Source organism: Solanum pennellii, chromosome 8, assembly GCF_001406875.1.
Source record: "Solanum pennellii chromosome 8, SPENNV200".
NCBI classification, from domain to species: domain Eukaryota; kingdom Viridiplantae; phylum Streptophyta; class Magnoliopsida; order Solanales; family Solanaceae; genus Solanum; species Solanum pennellii.
The window spans coordinates 54,325,067-54,342,619 of NC_028644.1; the positions used below are offsets into that span (position 1 = coordinate 54,325,067).

Consider the following 17,553-nt stretch of genomic DNA (forward strand, 5'->3'; position numbering starts at 1 on the left):
TTGATATCTCATTGTCTCTCAGATGGCGAGGAATCGTACATCGGCAAGTGGTGGTCAGGATCCTATTCCTGCGCCTGCTTCTGGGAACACTATCCGAGGTAGAGGTAGGGGACGAGCTCGAGGTCGGGGTAGGGGCCGTATTGCAGCACCTGTGGATGGTCAAGTACCAATAGCTACCCAGGGTCGCGATAGGACCGTACCTCCTGATGCAGAGGTTATTCATGGGGATGTTGATGGTGTCGAGGGGGAGGGGCTAGCTCAGGCTCCACCCAGTACTATTGTCCCCCAGTGCTTCAAGATACCTTGGCTCGTATGTTAGGAATCCTAGAGGGGATGGCCCAGGCAGGAGCTTTGCCTGTCACTTCTGATGGCTCACAGACCCGTGTTGGAGGTCAAACTCCAGATCCGATAGTTGCTCCAGATTCTCAGACTCCCAGGACTCAGCCAGCTGCCGCTGTAGCTCCTCGTTTGGATAGTATGGAGTTTCCAGATATGACATCACATTTGGTGAACAGGCCTTCTATGACTATTGATGAGCAAAAGATGTTTGGGAGGTTCAGACTAATGAATCCTCCTACTTATACTGGTGACTTAGCTGAGGATGCATATGAGTTTATAGTTAGTTGTCATGAGAGGTTGCATAATCTTGGATTAGTGGAGTCTCATGGAGTTGACTACACAGCGTTTCAGATGACTGGCTCTGCTAAGCAGTGGTGGAGGGATTATATTAGTAGTAGGCCAGCTGGATCTCATCCACTATCCTGGACTGAGTTTACTCAGGTATTTCTATCCAAATTTGTTCCACGCAGTGAGAGGGAGCGCAAGAGGGCCGAGTTTGAGGGTTTGCAGCAAAATGGTATGTCAGTTGCAGAGTATGAGGGTAAATTTCATGCCTTGGCTAGGCATGCTTCGATGATACTTCCCACAGAGGCTGAGAGAGTGAGGAGGTTTGTTAAGGGGCTGATTATTCCAATTCGTCTAGGAGTTTCTCAGGTTGCTGCTTCTGGTGTTCCATTCCAGAAAGTGGTAGATGCTGCTAAGGAGTTGGAGATGATTCGACGTGAGGGATTTGAGCAGCGAGAGGGCAAGAGGACTCGTTATTCAGGTGATTATGGTGGTGCTCCGCCTAGGAGTCGGGGTTACTTGGGCAGAGGTTATCACCCTCAGTCCAGCAGACCCATTCATGCTGCTATACCAGCGTCTGAGGCTGGTTACGCTGGGCATAACTCTTCGAGCTCGGTACATACTTCGCAGGGTTCATCTTCTAGACCTGTAGTTCGTGGAGGGCATTCTGGTCATTCAGGTTCCTCTCATCAGCCTGCGTCTCGTAGGGGTTGCTTTGAGTGTGGTGATATGGGACACTTTGTGAGAGACTGCCCTAGGACCAGACGTGGTGGCTTACATCAGGGTTCTCAGGCTTCGACTTCCAGGGCTGCACAACCTCCAGCTAGGGGTGGTGCACAGAATGGTAGAGGTGGTTCTCATTCAGGTAGAGGTGGTTCTCCTTCTGGTCGAGGTGGTGGTCGTGGAGGTTCACAATCTGATGGAGGTCGTTCTCACTGTTATGCTTTTCCAGGTAGGCCAGAGGCTGAAGCCTCAGATGCTGTTATCACAGGTATTATTCCGGTTTGTCATCGACCAGCTACTGTATTATTTGATCCAGGCTCTACTTATTCTTATGTGTCCACATATTTTGCTCCTAGTCTGGATATATTGTGTGAGTCTCTTGATTTGTCGATACGTATTTCTACTCCTGTCGGGGATTCTGTAGTTGTAGATCAGGTGTATCGTTTATGTACTGTTACTTTGATGGGGTATGACACTCATGCAGATTTAAAGGTCTTAGATATGATAGATTTTGATGTGATTCTTGGTATGGATTGGTTATCTTCTTACCACGAAATTTTAAATTGTCATGCCAAGACCATCACTTTAGCTATGCCTGGAATTCCTATAGTAGAATGGAGAAGTACTCTTAGTCATCCTTCTAAGGGTGTGATATCATTCCTTAAGGCTCGTCAGTTGGTACAGAGAGGATGTTTGGCGTACTTGGCCCACATTCGAGATACTAGTATGGAGACTCCTATGCTTGAGTCTATTCCATTAGTGAGTGGATTTTCAGAAGTATTTCCGACCGATTTGCCAGGCCTTCCACGAGATCGTGATATTGATTTTTGTATTGATGTGGAGCCAGACACTCGGCCTATTTCCATTCCTCCTTATCGTATGGCACCGGCTGAATTGAAAGAGTTGAAGGATTCCAAGGAGGGTATCATGGTGGATCCTAAGAAGATTGAGGTGGTTAGAGATTGGGTCAGACCTGCTTCAGTTACTGAGATTCAAAGTTTCTTGGGCCTTGCAGGTTATTATCGACGGTTGGTGAGGGTTTCTCATCCATTGCATCTCCATTAACTAGATTGACACAGAAGGAGGTGACTTTTCAGTGGTCTGACGAATGTGAGGTTAGTTTCCAAAAGCTCAAGACTTTATTGACTACTGCTCCGATTTTGACCCTACCCGTGGAGGGAGAGGGTTTTGTTGTATATTGTGATGCTTCTCGGATTGGTCTTGGTTGTGTGTTGATGCAGAAGTGAAGGGTGATAGCTTATGCTTCGAGGCAGTTAAAGGTTCATAAGAAGAACTACCCTATTCATGATGTAGAGTTGGCGGCTGTTGTGTTTGCATTAAAGATTTGGAGGCATTATCTTTATGGCGTGCATTGTGAGGTGTTCACGGATCATCGTAGTCTCCAGTATATATTCAATCAGAGGGATCTAAATTTGAGGCAGAGGAGATGGTTGGAGTTGCTCAAAGACTACGATATGACTATTCTTTATCACCCAGGCAAAGCAAATGTTGTAGCAGATGCCTTGAGTCGGAAGGCGGTAAGTATGGGTAGTCTAGCCATGTTACAGGTTGGCGAGCGTCCTTTAGCTAGGGATGTCCAATCCCTGGCCAATAGCTTTGTGAGACTTGATATTTCAGAATCTGGTAAGGTGTTGGCTTATATGGAGGCTAGGTCATCCTTGTTGGAGCAGATTCGGGCTCAACAGTTTGATGATGGTGATTTATGTAAGATTAGGGACAAGGTTTTAAAAGGAGAAGCCAAGGCTGCAATTCTTGATAGTGAGGGAGTTTTGAGGATTAAGGGTCGTATATGTGTTCCTCGTACAGGTGATTTGACTAGATTGATCATGGAGGAGGCTCATAGTTCGAGGTACTCTATTCATCCGGGGGCTACTAAGATGTATCGTGACTTGAAGCAACACTATTGGTGGTGTCGTATGAAGAGGGACATAGTAGATTTTGTATCTCGATGTTTGAATTGTCAGCAAGTGAAGTATGAACACCAAAAGCCTGGAGGTATGACTCAGAGGATGCCCATACCTGAGTGGAAGTGGGAGCGCATTGCTATGGACTTTGTGGTAGGGTTGCCACGTACCTTGGGTAAGTTTGATGCTATATGGGTCATCGTGGATCGACTGACTAAGTCTGCACACTTTGTACCAGTTCAGACTACCTATAACTCAGAAAGGTTAGCCAAGATTTATATTCGGGAGATAGTTCGGTTGCATGGGGTTCCTATATCTATTATTTCAGATCGTGGCACCCAATTTACATCTCATTTCTGGCGGTCTATGCAGAAAGAGTTGGGCACTCGGGTGGATCTTAGTACAGCCTTTCACCCTCAGACTGATGGTCAGTCTGAGCGGACTATTCAGGTTCTTGAGGACATGTTGCGGGCGTGTGTGATTGACTTTGGTGGTCAGTGGGATCAGTTCTTGCCTTTAGCGGAGTTTGCTTACAATAATAGTTATCATTCGAGCATTGAGATGGCACCATTTGAGGCTCTGTATGGTAGGAGATGTCGATCTCCAATTGGCTGGTTTGATGCATTTGAGGTTAGACCATGGGGTACAGATTTGTTGAGGGAGTCCTTGGACAAGGTCAAGTTGATCCAAGATAGACTTCTCATGGCTCAGAGTAGGCAAAAGAGTTATGCAGATCGAAAGATTCGTGATTTAGAGTTTATGGTTGGAGAGAGGGTTTTATTGAAGGTTTCACCCATGAAGGGTGTGATGAGGTTTGGAAAGAAGGGCAAGTTGAGCCCAAGGTATATTGGTCCTTTCGAGATTGTTGAGCGTATTGGTGAGGTGGCGTATCAGTTGGCTTTGCCACCTGGTTTGTCAGGTGTCCATCCTGTATTTCATATTTCAATGCTTAAGAAGTATCATCGGGGTGGTGATCATGTGATTCAATGGGATTCAGTGTTACTTGATCAGAATTTGACTTTTGAGGAAGAGCCGATCACCATTTTGGATAGGCAAATTCGGAAGCTAAGGTCCAAGGAGATTGCTTCAGTAAAGGTTCAGTGGAAGCATCGTCCAGTGGAGGAGGCTACATGGGAGACAGAGTCAGACATGAGGAGTAAATATCCTCATCTTTTTGAGCGTTCAGGTTAGCTCTTTTCTTTTCCCGTTCGAGGACGAACGTTTGTTTAAGTGGTAGGTGATGTAACGACCCGCTAGGTCGTTTTGAGAACTAGGACTAGTTTGACTCCTTTTGAAAATTTAAAGGGGTATTTTTAAACTATTCGAAACTAAGAATATTTAGTTGATAAAATTTTTAGTGAAGAATTAATCTAGTTAATAGTTAGTGGGTCATATCCATAATTCATTTAATACCTTTTTACTTGACCCATTAATTGATTTAGGTTAGTGGGGTTAGTTTATTTATTTTACTTAATTAACATTAGAAGGGCAGAAAACAAAAGAGGTAGAAACTGATTTTTTTTTTGGGCAGCGTAGATTACAGAACAAAGAGGAACGAAGTAAAATATTGAAGGTAAAAGTTTTTCCTTAACCGATCTATATTCTGCATAAGCATGCATTAGTGGTAAAAATTGTTGGCGTGAAGAATCTGTTGATATCGTATTGTTTGTCGTAACTTGTTATTAAAAGAGATATAACTTTAGTAAAATTATTAGATTGAATTGAATGGATGTTTAGTTATTAAGAATTCCTAATGATTGCCATATATAGGAATATTTTTAAAGTTGAAATTTATATATAGTCGTAGTTGCAGATTTGAAAGAAAAAAAAAGAGGGTCGTTGGTCTATAATTTTCTCGTATTCATTATTATTAGTATATCTTTTTGGTATTAAAATGGTGGGGAGGGGAATGGAATCTCAAGCCAATCATTGGGCAATCATGCCAATGATTGGCAATTAAGAGAATGCCTTAAAAAAAAAGGAAAAGGAATTGGCAGGTTGCAGGGAATTGACGTTTAGGAAGAAAAAAAAAAGAAAAAAAAGGAGAAGGTCACGTTGGAGCAGTGATTTGTTGATTATTATTTTATACATATATAAAACTAAGATAATAGTTTGATATATTGAGATAGGTAATTAATTATTAGGTGTATATTATATAATTTAACATTGAATTCAATGGTATTGGGAGATGTTAAAGTTAAGTTCTTGGCTTGAAATTTAGCAAGTATGAAAAATTGGGCATACCAATATATATCAAGATTGGGAGTTTGGTTAGAAATATGAGTGAGTTTAGCGTCTATGATAGACATATAATAATTTGAATGTCTACAAAAATTTGCTTACTTATGAATATTGCATAATTGGTAGATTGGGAACGTTCCGAAACTTTGCGAAAAGGGAAGGAATTATCTTGAAGATTCGTGGCACGAGGTTCGGCTCTTAAGGTATGTTAAGACTTTTAGACTTGTTGAAGGACGTTTTCCTAATTAAAGATTAAAAATGAAAATAGACAAAGGGGTAAGGGCGAAAGATGGGGGTCTCGTATCTATGGTGTGACGGGCATTGGTACGATTACCGGTGTTATAAAACGGAAAATTTCTACTATAGAATGTGAATTGTAATTTGAGAATGCCAAGCATATGGGCATTAGGTGATATATTATTGACTTGAAATCCTTGTGTGATTGTGTTTTCTTTATTACACCTGTATAGTTGTGATAATCGAGGTGGTTATGTAGTATGTCGATATTTGACTGATTCGGTATTCAGACAGGATATCCTGTTATTCAGTATTCAGACAGGATATCCCTTATATTAGATTTGTCATTTTAGTTTCAGACTTGCATCGTATTCTAGAAGCTCTTGTACTTATGACACCAATTCTTGGTTAGTATTTTTTTTCAGTTTTCCGCATTCGTACTTATAAGGAACTCAATATTGAAGATTTGGCTTATTTTATTTTTTTTTCACTCACTAGTTAGTTAAGTTTGTTAAATATGTTGGTTGGCTTACCTATTGGTTGGGAATATAGGTGCCATCACAACTCGTGATTTTTGGGTCGTGACACATAGGTGATTTCTAAATGTGTTTATCCCATAGATACACCATTTGATATTCCCTGTATCAAACTTAGAAACCATTAAAAAGTCCTTATGTCTTTATCCTGGTTACTAAACATTGTCTCATCATGAGAATGGACCATAAAATAATAATTTTTCTTGACAATGTTGAACCGTCATCAATGACTTTGTTTTATCTCCTTGAACCTAGATCTTGGGATCTCCAGTCTTCTCAGTAGAGTTACCGCCACAATGACTTGTTCTCGGCCATAGTCCCATTCCCGTCGATGGTCTCAACTTTCTCTCTAGTTAGGACTTTTGTAAGTGGATCCGACACATTATCTTTTGACTTCACATAGTCAATTGTGATAATTCCACTAAAGAGTAGTTGTCTCACAGAGTTATGTCTTCGTCTTATGTGACGAGACTTGCCGTTATACATAATGCTTCCAGCCCTTCCTATTGCAGCTTGACTATCACAGTGTATACATATAGGGGTCATTGGTTTGGGCCAAAATGGAATATCTTCTAAGAAATTTCAGAGCCATTCAGCTTCTTCACCTGCCTTGTCTAAAGCAATGAATTCAGACTCCATTGTAGAGCGAGCTATACATGTTTGTTTGGATGATTTCCAAAATATTGCTCCTCCACCAATAGTAAAAACGCATCCACTTGTGGATTTTATTTCAGTTGACCCAGTAATCCAATTTACATCACTATATCCTTCAAGAACGGCTGGATATTTGTTGTAATGTAAAGCATAGTTTTGAGTGTCATCTAAGTATCCCAAAACTCTCTTCATTGCCAACCGCTTTGATTAGGATTACTTGTGTATCGACTCAGTTTACTGATAGTGCAAGCTATGTCTGGTCGTGTACAATTAATGACATACATTAAGTNTATAAGCATATCATCTACATATAGGCATAAAATAACTTCCTGATTTGGAGTATCTTTAATGTAAACACATTTATCACATTCATTGATCTTAAATCCATTTGACAACATGGTTTGATCAAACTTTGCATATCATTGTTTTGGTGCTTGTTTTAGTCCATAAAGTGACTTAATAAGTTTGCACTCTTTCTTTTCCTTACCAGGAACTACAAAACCCTCAGGTTGTTCTATGTTAAATTTCTTCTTCCATNCAAACTTACTAGCGAGCATACGCTTTGTAGCTTTTATATTAGCAATGTCTTTGCTCATTATAAGCATATCATCTACATATAGGCATAAAATAACTTCCTGATTTGGAGTATCTTTAATGTAAACACATTTATCACATTCATTGATCTTAAATCCATTTGACAACATGGTTTGATCAAACTTTGCATGCCATTGTTTTGGTGCTTGTTTTAGCCCATAAAGTGACTTAATAAGTTTGCACACTTTCTTTTCTTTACCAGGAACTACAAAACCCTCAGGCTGTTCTATGTAAATTTCTTCTTCCAGCTCTCCATTTAAGAAGGCTGTTTTCACATCCATTTGATGAATTTCAAGATCGTATACTGCAGCTAGTGCAATTAACATCCGAATTGATGTAATCCTAGTCACTGGAGAGTATGTGTCAAAATAATCAAGACATTCTTTTTGTCTAAAACCTTTGACAACAAGTCTTGCTTTATATTTATCAATAGTTCCATCATCTTTCATCTTCCTTTTAAAAATCCATTTTGAACCCAAGGATTTGTTCCCTAGAAGAAGATCAACCAACTCCCAAGTATGATTGCTTAAGATTGATTCAATTTCACTATTAATNGGAAGATCAACCAACTCCCAAGTATGATTGCTTAAGATTGATTCAATTTCACTATTAACAGTCTACTTCCAAGAGGTTGAGTCGCTAGATAACATTGCTTCCTTGAATGTTTGAGGCTCACTTTCAAGAAGAAATGTTACAAAATCATATCCAAATGAAGTAGATGTCCTTTGACGTTTACTGCGTCTTGGACTTTCTTCATTGGGTTCATTCTCTTTTAATTCTTCTCTGGGTTGTTTAGATCCCCCACTAGATGACTCAAGTCTAGTTTTATACGGATAGATTATGTTCAAAATATTCAGCACTATCGGATTCCATTACTGTATTATCATGAATATCCGAATGTTCGGACTTATGAACCAAAAATCGACATGCCTTACTGTTTGTGGCATATCCAATGAATACACAATCCACAGTCTTAGGCCCTATTTTACCCTCTTGTCGGAACTTGGACTTTGGCTAGACACCCCCACACTTTGAAATATTACAAGTTGGGTTCTCTACCTTTCCATTTCTCATATGGAATTACATTTGTCTTTGAGTGAGGCACTCTGTTAAGTATTTGATTTGCTGTAAGGATAGCTTCCCCCCACAAGTTCTGTGGTAAACCTGAACTTATAAGTAATGCATTCATCATTTCTTTTAAAGTTCGATTTTTCCTTTCTGCAATTCCATTAGACTGAGGAGTGTAGGGAGCAGTAGTTTGATGGATTATTCCATTTTCTAAACATATTTCTGCAAATGGAGATTCATATTCTCCACCTCTATCACTTCTGATCATTTTGATCTTTTTATCTAACTGATTTTCAACTTCAGTTTTATATTGCCTAAATGCATCTATTGCTTCATCCTTACTATTTAGCAAATAGACATAACAATATCTAGTGCAATCGTCAATAAAAGTTATGAAATACTTTTTCCCACCACGTGATGGTGTTGACTTCATGTCACAAATATCAGTGTGAATCAATTCTAAAGGATTTGAATTCCTTTCAACATATTTATAAGGATTCTTAGCATACTTAGATTCAACGCAAATTTCACATTTTGATTTATTGCACTCAAATTTTGGCAAAATATTTAAGTTAATCAGTTTTCGCAAGGTTTTGTTATTAACGTGTCCCAAACGTTCATGCCATAAACATTTAGACTCAAGCAAGTAAGAAGAAGCAAAATCTTTATTCATATCAACTGCAATTACATTGAGTTTGAAAAGGCCATCACTAAGGTAGCCTTTTTCTACATACATATCATTCTTGCTTACTACTACTTTACCAGAAACAAATACACATTTGAATCCATTCTTGGTCAGAACTGGAATTGAAACTAAATTCTTTCTCAATTCTGGAACATAAGAGACCCTATTCAAAGTCACCACCTTGCCTGATGTCATCTTTAATAGGACTTTGCCAGTTCCTTCCACCTTTGCAACAACGAAGTTTGCCATAAACAGTATATGATGAAAATAATTCTTTGTTAGCACAAACATGGCATGAGGCACAAGAATCTATCCACCATTCTCTTGGATTTCTAACCAAGTTACATTCTGAAAGCATTGCACAGAGATCGTCCATTTCTCCTTTTTCAGCCAAGTTTGCTTGATCCTTCTTTTTCTTGTCCTTCTTAGGACCCCCGCATTCAGTAGCCCTATGACCATGTTTACCACAGTTGAAGCAGTTTCCGTTGAATTTCTTCTTAGGAGGATTGCTTTTTGGACCAGATGCTTTCTTTCTTTTCTTTAATTTTGTGGGATCTTCTTCAACAAAATTTACTCCAGATATTGCTGAATTATCACGTGATCTCTTTTCTGCAGCCTTATTATCCTCTTCGATTCTCAACCTTACTATGAGATCTTCAACAGTCATCTCCTTGCGTTTATGTTTCAAGTAATTTTTGAAGTCCTTCCATAATGGAGGTAACTTTTCAATAATTATAGTCACTTGAAAGACATCATTACAATCAATCCTACATTAAAGATTATGTGAGTATTAAGGAAAAACTTAATATTTCTAACATAGGCATTAAATAAATTTATACCTTCAGCAAGGAGATCATGAATTATAACCTGCAGTTCTTGAACTTGGGTGACGACGGTCTTACTGTCTATCATCTTATAGTCCAGAAATTTTTCCACAATGAATTTCTTCATTCCGGCATCTTCTGTTTTGTACTTCTTTTCTAAAGCATCCCAAAGTTCTTTTGAGGTTTTGACATTGCTGTACACATTGTACAGATCATCTTGCAGGCCACTCAGAATATAATTTTTATACAAAAAATCTGAGTGTGTCCATGCTTCTGTTACCAAGAATCGTTCATTAGGCGGAGTTTCATCTGACATAACAGGAACAATGCTCATTAATGAACTTCTGCAGACTCAACATAGTGAGATAGAAGAACATCTTCTGCTGCCATCTCTTAAAGTCGACTCCAGAAAACTTTGCAGGTTTCTCAGCCGGCGCTAAGGCAGCATTTGAACGATTATGTGCAACCGATGTTGTTGCAGCACTTACTGTTGCAGCACTTACTGTTCCAGCACTTACTGTTCCAGCATTTGTTTGACTTGAGTTAGTCATTTTTCTTTTTTTGTGTCACAAATGGCAGATAATTTAAGTATTTGAAATACTAACAGTAAAGAACAAATCTTTACACAGACTGTTTCTAATTTAACGATAAAGTTTTTATGTTCTTTTAATCGTTAATCGAATGAATTTTAAAAATTCAAGCAGAGTAAAAAAACATAAAGGTTTTAATCTCCAGAAACTTCAAATACAGAAACTTATTAAATTTCTTAAGATTGTTATTCAACCTGTATTATAAGGTTAGCCTAAAACGACAGAAACAGAAAAAGATGAAACATAAAGTATACAAGAAGTAATCCGAGTCCACAGAAACTACTGTGTGTCCTTAAGAAATTTAATCCCCTCACTGTACCCGAGGTTATGGATTAATTTCTCTCAAGATAAAATGGATTAATCCTGTTAAAGAAATAGCGGTACCTCAAATTTCTTTAACTTCAGCGAACTTCAGAACAGCAACAAGTCACACAGACTCAGTCGATCGACACTTTGATTTGTCTGAGAGAAAAAATTTATGCAGAGGAGGAAAAAATTCAGTGTTTGAAAAAACGAAAATTGACTTCCTTTTATAGCCATTTTCAGCAAGAAACGTGTCTGTTCAGAGAAATCTGTTCAGACCCGTTTTATCCAGAAAGTTGTGTCTTTTGAAAAAAATAATAACTTTTCGAAAAAATGTGTCTGTTAGAAAAATAACGGCTTTTCGGAAAGAGTAACAACTTTTTGGAATGTTACCGTTACCCGCAAATTTATAAGAGATAATATTAACAGGATTTATTTGATTTAACAAAAACTGAATAAATAAATTTTGTCCAAAAAATCTGAAGCCGAAGTCGAGCGACGACGGCGCGAGGGAGCATCTTCTTCTTAGCTCTTTAACAAGTAATGGAAGTGTTTCCTTGTATAAGGACAACAATTTCCCTTTCTTTTGCCGATATGGGAGAAATGACTTTTCATTTACACTTTACAAATGACTTTTTATTTTCCCTCCAAAATAGTTCCCTCACTTTTCATATTCTCTCTTTTCTTTTCCCATTCACACTTGCTAAACCCAACGATCTATATATATATATTAAAGAGCACTTGCTCTAACATTTCAAATAAGATTGATTCTCTGTTTTACCACAATTATCAACAGGTATTGGAGTGCATTAAGAGGAAGTACCGGAAAACATTTTCACAAGGAAGCAGCAGCATCAATCTGGGGTGCAATGATCTGCTTAGAAGAACAACACTACACAGGCTGTTGAAATGTTGTACAGATCAAGAGGGAAGTAAAGTACACAAATTTAAAGAAGGCACATACAAGTATAGTTATTTTTTTGCATATATTAATTAGGATACATTACTGTCACCCACTGACTTATATTAGTTGTTGTCGTACAAATTCACAACAAGAACTCAGTTGCATGTTATCCATCACAGAGAGATGCTCATTACTGGTTTGAAACATGTTGAAAGCTAACATAGAAAAGGAGAAAGAAAAAGTGCTCTTCTGGCTCCTCTGCCCACTAACACTCAAACAACACAAGAGTTGGTAAAAATCATTAGAAACCAAATTTGTGAAAACTGACAAAGGATAAATACCTTGCAACATAATTTCATCAAAAAATATTAGCAGATGAAACTTTTAATGTTACAAATATCAGTCTTCAGCATTGCAGAGCCAGGAGTTCATTGGTCAAACAAATGTAAATGAAAACCTTTTGCAGTGGAAGCTACACTTAAAATAAAGTCATCTAGTGTCCTCTCTGTTCCACAAGATGAACTTCCTGAGGAAGAAGATCATATTTTATATTCAGGTCATCAAACATTTTCTTCATTTCTAGGATCAGTTCAGTTCTCCGTCTGTTCTTTTCGCCATAGTTCTGAAAGTTCATCGTATGATTGAAAAAGATAGCCATTTTTATTTTGTTCATATTTTCAATCTCCTTCACCACCACACTATGATTTGGATGCCAATATTGGGGGGTTTTCTCTAAATACCTGATACATCAATAACAAGAAAGGTGAACAAGTCATGATGATGTAATAGAGAAAAGAACAATAGCAACAAGAAATAATATGATAACATAAGCAAAGGAAGAAGCAACGGAAACAACAAGTACATATAAATATCGAAGAATAAGATAATAGAAGAGTCATAATAATAATATTGACAAGGAAATCTAGACAATGCTCGACTACCTACTAACCTTTTATCCTAATCCTCGACCTTCATATCCTCCACATCCTCAATAAGTTGCAGCCTTACAGGTGTAACATGTCTTGCCTAATCACCTCTCCCTAGAACTTTTTGGCCTACCTCTACCTCTCCTTAGACTTACCATGGCCAAACTCTCACATCTTCTCACTAGGGCATTTGTACATCTCTTCTTCACATGCCTGAACTATCTTCGCTTCACTTTCCTCATCTTGTCCACTATGGAGGTCACTCTCACCTTGTCTCAAATATCTTAATTTTTAATCCTGTCTCTCCAAGTATGTCTACACATCCATCTCAATAATCACAAGGTATAGGGGAATACTTTTTCTTTTCTTTTTATGAGTAGGAGTATAGAGCAATAATTTTACTTTTCTTTTTATGAAAAGGAATATAGGGCAATACTTATACACATAAGATATCCTTATCTACCATCAAGTTGACGATTTACAGTTTTGTCATGGGAGGAACACTAATCAACATCTCATGTCCAAACTGTAATATGTTTCCTCAAAACTTTAAACCTTAAACTAACTGCCCTTGAAATATAAAGCCTAAGCTCAAATACTAAATTAATGGTAGTTGCTGGAGAATAAAGCCTAAGCCAAATCTTAGATTCATGGTTTCCAGTAAGTGTGGAAAGACCCCTAGTATTAAACCGCTTTTCTACAGTTAGAGAAATACAGGGTTTAAGATGAATTTTCAACATTGAATGTTCAGATTCTAGCTAGACTAGCTTTAATTTATGGAAGCACTTACCCTTATCAAAAACTATATCTTACAAACTGATATAGAAGTCAATATCGTTAATTATGAATGTCGTGTCTTTCTCCTAATAACTTTCAAATGCAAATCAACTGCAGATACTGGAAAAAGATGCAAGAACTTTCTATTTACCTCTTGATTTTCTCTTTTAAAGCTCCTATCTTTTCCACAGGTGTTCTGTAGTCAACGGAAAACTCAAAGTTATCACCCATATCAGGACTTCTGTAGAAGTTGCTGATTGGCTTGACCGCCAAAACTGAATTTGGGTAGAATATCTTTTCGTTATCAAACCTCAAGAATACTGTGGTCAAGATATTCATTTCTTCAACAGTCATCTGTCAATTTGCAAGATAAAAGTGTGAATTAACAAAGAAAAAAATGCAAAACAGCAAGAAGATGCAATTAGCAGACATTACCTGAACACCATCAATGACGCATCGATCGCCAACATCAAAAGGATGCATCACAAATACAAATATGATAGCTTCAAATATAGTCTTGCAAGTATTCCCAAAAATAAAAGCAGCTACCACGAGTTGTGACGACAGAAAGACAAGCACTTTAGTAGTCGCTATACCCACCAAGAGGAGCCAGATGATGATTATTATGACAATCAAAATACATGTCACAAGCTTGTTTAATTGCTTTACAGCAGTTTTTGTATCATTCAAAGCATGTGATAGAGCTCTGCGTCCTTGATAAACCTTGACCTGCAAGACATTGATATGCCAAAAAACTAAAAATGATTGATATGCCAAAAATGATAAATACTCATTCCATGACCATCTCATTAATCCAACGAATGACCTAGCGAAGTCAATAGGAAGGACTCATACATTTGACATCTAATCAACACCAGATGATGGTTTCTATTCACTTAGATGGCTGCTCTCCTGTTTTGGGAGGTGCTTGCAGGAAAGCAGTTATATTATGTAGTTCATGTGCATGATGCGATTACATAAACAGGAGAGCTCTAATTGTGCTACACTAATCACCAGAAAAATGTCCAGAATTATTATTATGTTTTATTTTCTAGATCCCGACATTCTGTATCATTTTAGTAATTAAACACCAGATGAAATGGATCTAGTTTAAATCATGCCAAAAGTTATTGCAAACTCAAACAATATGAGCATGGTGCACCCTTAATCCAACTGATTTAGATTCTTTTACATCAAATTGTCGAGCATAATCCAAAAAAAATGATTAAGTACTGAGCATACCACCCATTCCGTCAATGCTTTCCTATCAATCTGTCCAGTTTCTGCCACATCTATCATGGGGAACACAATATCGACCTCTTCTTTAATCAAGAATCTCTTAAGGTCATACTCATCAATGAACCTACACACGGAAATGAATTATGTGAATCAAGAGAGATGACACTAAATAAAAGAATGTTACAGGATATTTACTTAGGATGTGACATATTGAAACATCATAGTGATGTTTCAAATGCTAGTGTTTTCTTACTTGGAACCAGGCGGTGCGACATTCCTGAAGATGTGGTAGGCAGCAGCAATTGCTTCCTCCTCATTGTTGATCTCCTTATCCGTTTGCTCACATCCTATATCATAATCATTTTCACCTAACGAGCCAGAGATAGTGGAAAGTCCTGAGTTAGATATTACATCAACTAACATTTTCATGGTCCATGCAGAGACCTTTTCTCGCTTCATCTCATGAAGCTTATTAATATCAATTACCGCCTTTTCCTTCTTTTCCTTCCCATCTTTTCCCTTCAATGTTTTGCGGAAACTGAATTGACTGGCAACACTGTTTGATCTCCCCAGCATCTGAGCAGACTCCATAACTGGAAGTCCTGATAGGGTCAGTAGAATATACTGATGAAAGATTGATTCTTGAATCCTATCAAAGAATGTATTGACATGGAAGGAGGCAGCCAAAATCTTTAGCAGCAAAGTCTTCAAGAGCCACAAGAATGATCCGATAAGTAAAGCTGCTATAGTCCATGTAATAAAATTAGTAACCTTCTCAGTGGAATGTGACCGTTCCTCATTTGAGAAAAGCAGAACCCATGCGAGAAGAACCAAGCCAAACCAAATGCAAACTTGAACACTTTTCTTTAGACCAAAGACAAAATATAACACCTTCTTCCTCAATAAAAAGTTCAACTCTATCAACAAGGCAACAAAATGTATAAACCACTTAGTAACCAACATGCCACTAAAGGTCACCATAACAAGGACAATCCACTTCCAGATCTTCAAATCCCAAAGTTTCCAGTGTTCAAACTTCTTAACCAATAGACTAGCAAGCAAACATCCTAAAAGACAAAGAAACACCAGCCATTCAATCAGAACTTTTGTCTTAAATTTGTTATACTTCAACTTATTCCTTGAGCTCACTTTCTTATATATCTCCTCATCTTCATCGACTCCTCCAAAACCACCCGGTGATGCCATTAACGGTGTTCTTGGGGTTACAGATATAGATACTGTTCTTGTAGTCTCTTTAAATGTATCACTGGAACCCATTTTAGCAGTAGGCGAAGCACGGTTAGATACATTTCTATAAGGGGAATTTGCACTTGGCTCAGGTTGTTCATCAAACATGTTGGCATCAATAGGTAGAGATTGTTCACCAAATCTTGACTTGGGTTTTGAAAATGCAGAGCTGGCAAACGATTTTCGCCGACTGAGAGTTTCATTAGTTGGGATTTTGGGTGGTTTGTTGGCACTTGGGCTTGGGGTTGGAGAATACCTTGAAATTTCAGGTGAGGAATCATTCACTTGCACAGTCCTTGGAATCTGGGAAACTATAGGGGGATCAACTGTTGATCTTGGTGGTCGAACAGGACTGTTAGAATCTCTTTCATCTCCAGAGATCATGACAACCACTTCACTGGGGGGTTTCTTGTTCTCTGCCATGCCAATCTCCCCACTAAATTTTACAGCTTTACCATTTGCATCCATTCCAAAGCCAAGTTAAACATCAAGCACCTGAAGAATGAGAAAGAAGAAAGGATCACACAATGCAATAATAGAGTAAACATAACTGTAGAATTCAAAGTTTTCACCCAACTTTTGACAAAAGAGGCAAACACAGACTGGTTAATCAAAGATTCAGCAAAAAAAGACGTGTTATTATCTACTTTATATTGTTCCAAAAGGAGGGGGACAAGTTCTTTTTCCAAAGATGCAATCTTTATGGGATTATCTAACAGAAACAGTTGAGTAAAAAAAAGAATATGTTGTGAATCAAAGAAAAAGAATAAAAGAAGCAGCAAGTTGGTAGAGAGGAAAAAAACAAGAGAAGGGAACAGCAGAGACAGTAATAGAACCCCATTGTAAGTGAATATACTAATAGAGTAGTGTCCTAATTAGACAAAAGATTTTACATAAACAATGGAAGAAAGAAAGAAAGAAAGAAACTTACAAGTTCGAGGGAGGCGAGGGTTTCAACTTTCAAGAAAAAGGGGGCCAGAGAAGAAAGTAGTGAAGACGGTGGAAAACTGAGGGGGAGGCACATATTTTAATGGAAAACTTTGCTAGAGCTTTGGAGAGGGACAGTTCACAGCACACATAGTATTTGAACTAGCCACGTGAGTGGAATCACAATTAATAAAATGTACTCCCTCCATTCATATTACTTCTTTCATACGACTAAATTTTAGCAATACCAAATATAAAAATTATATTAATATTTTATAACTATAATTTTATTATTTCTACTTTATAGTCAAAGTATGTTTGCTATGAAATATTTAATTTACATAAATTGTGGTCATTTGTATAAATTGGCGTTAATTTATTTGTGTATATGAAAATTGTATTTGTATATGTGCATGTTCTCCGTGTTAGGTTAGAGTGACGAACGAGATTGGAAGAGAGACGAGAGAGGTAAGCGAGAGAAAACAGATGTATAAATGATTGTGTTTGTATATCTGCATAAAATTTAAA

The 17,553-nt window shown here is 37.8% G+C and overlaps 2 protein-coding genes across 2 annotated transcripts; one reads left to right on the forward strand and one right to left on the reverse strand.

Annotated features, from left to right (window-relative positions):
* Positions 1-287: 287 nt before the first annotated feature.
* LOC107027711 lies at positions 288-2,412 on the forward strand. The gene is made up of 3 exons (XM_015228803.1): positions 288-1,839; positions 1,924-2,224; positions 2,363-2,412. Exons 1-3 carry the CDS (start codon positions 313-315, stop codon positions 2,410-2,412), a joined length of 1,878 nt encoding a protein of 625 aa, XP_015084289.1. The 5' UTR covers positions 288-312.
* A 9,690-nt stretch (positions 2,413-12,102) lies between these two features.
* Positions 12,103-17,185, reverse strand: LOC107028926 (mechanosensitive ion channel protein 10-like). Its single transcript, XM_015230173.2, has 6 exons — positions 17,030-17,185; positions 15,104-16,593; positions 14,854-14,974; positions 14,047-14,340; positions 13,763-13,965; positions 12,103-12,648 (listed from the first exon to the last, which is right to left on the reverse strand). Exons 2-6 carry the CDS (start codon positions 16,564-16,566, stop codon positions 12,402-12,404), a joined length of 2,328 nt encoding a protein of 775 aa, XP_015085659.1. The 5' UTR covers positions 16,567-16,593; positions 17,030-17,185; the 3' UTR covers positions 12,103-12,401.
* Positions 17,186-17,553: the final 368 nt, after the last annotated feature.

Excerpts from the sequence above, each read along its gene's own strand:
- LOC107027711 (XM_015228803.1), top strand. The coding sequence starts at position 313 with ATGTTAGGAATCCTAGAGGGGATGGCCCAGGCAGGAGCTTTGCCTGTC. Across the intron at positions 1,840-1,923 it reads ACACTCATGCAGATTTAAAG|ACCATCACTTTAGCTATGCC; the intron begins GTCTTAGATATG and ends TGTCATGCCAAG. Across the intron at positions 2,225-2,362 it reads TATTTCCATTCCTCCTTATC|GTTATTATCGACGGTTGGTG; the intron begins GTATGGCACCGG and ends TGGGCCTTGCAG.
- LOC107028926 (XM_015230173.2), bottom strand. The coding sequence starts at position 16,566 with ATGGATGCAAATGGTAAAGCTGTAAAATTTAGTGGGGAGATTGGCATG. Across the intron at positions 14,975-15,103 it reads GTCGCACCGCCTGGTTCCAA|GTTCATTGATGAGTATGACC; the intron begins GTAAGAAAACAC and ends TTCCGTGTGTAG. Across the intron at positions 12,649-13,762 it reads TTAAAAGAGAAAATCAAGAG|GTATTTAGAGAAAACCCCCC; the intron begins GTAAATAGAAAG and ends TTGATGTATCAG.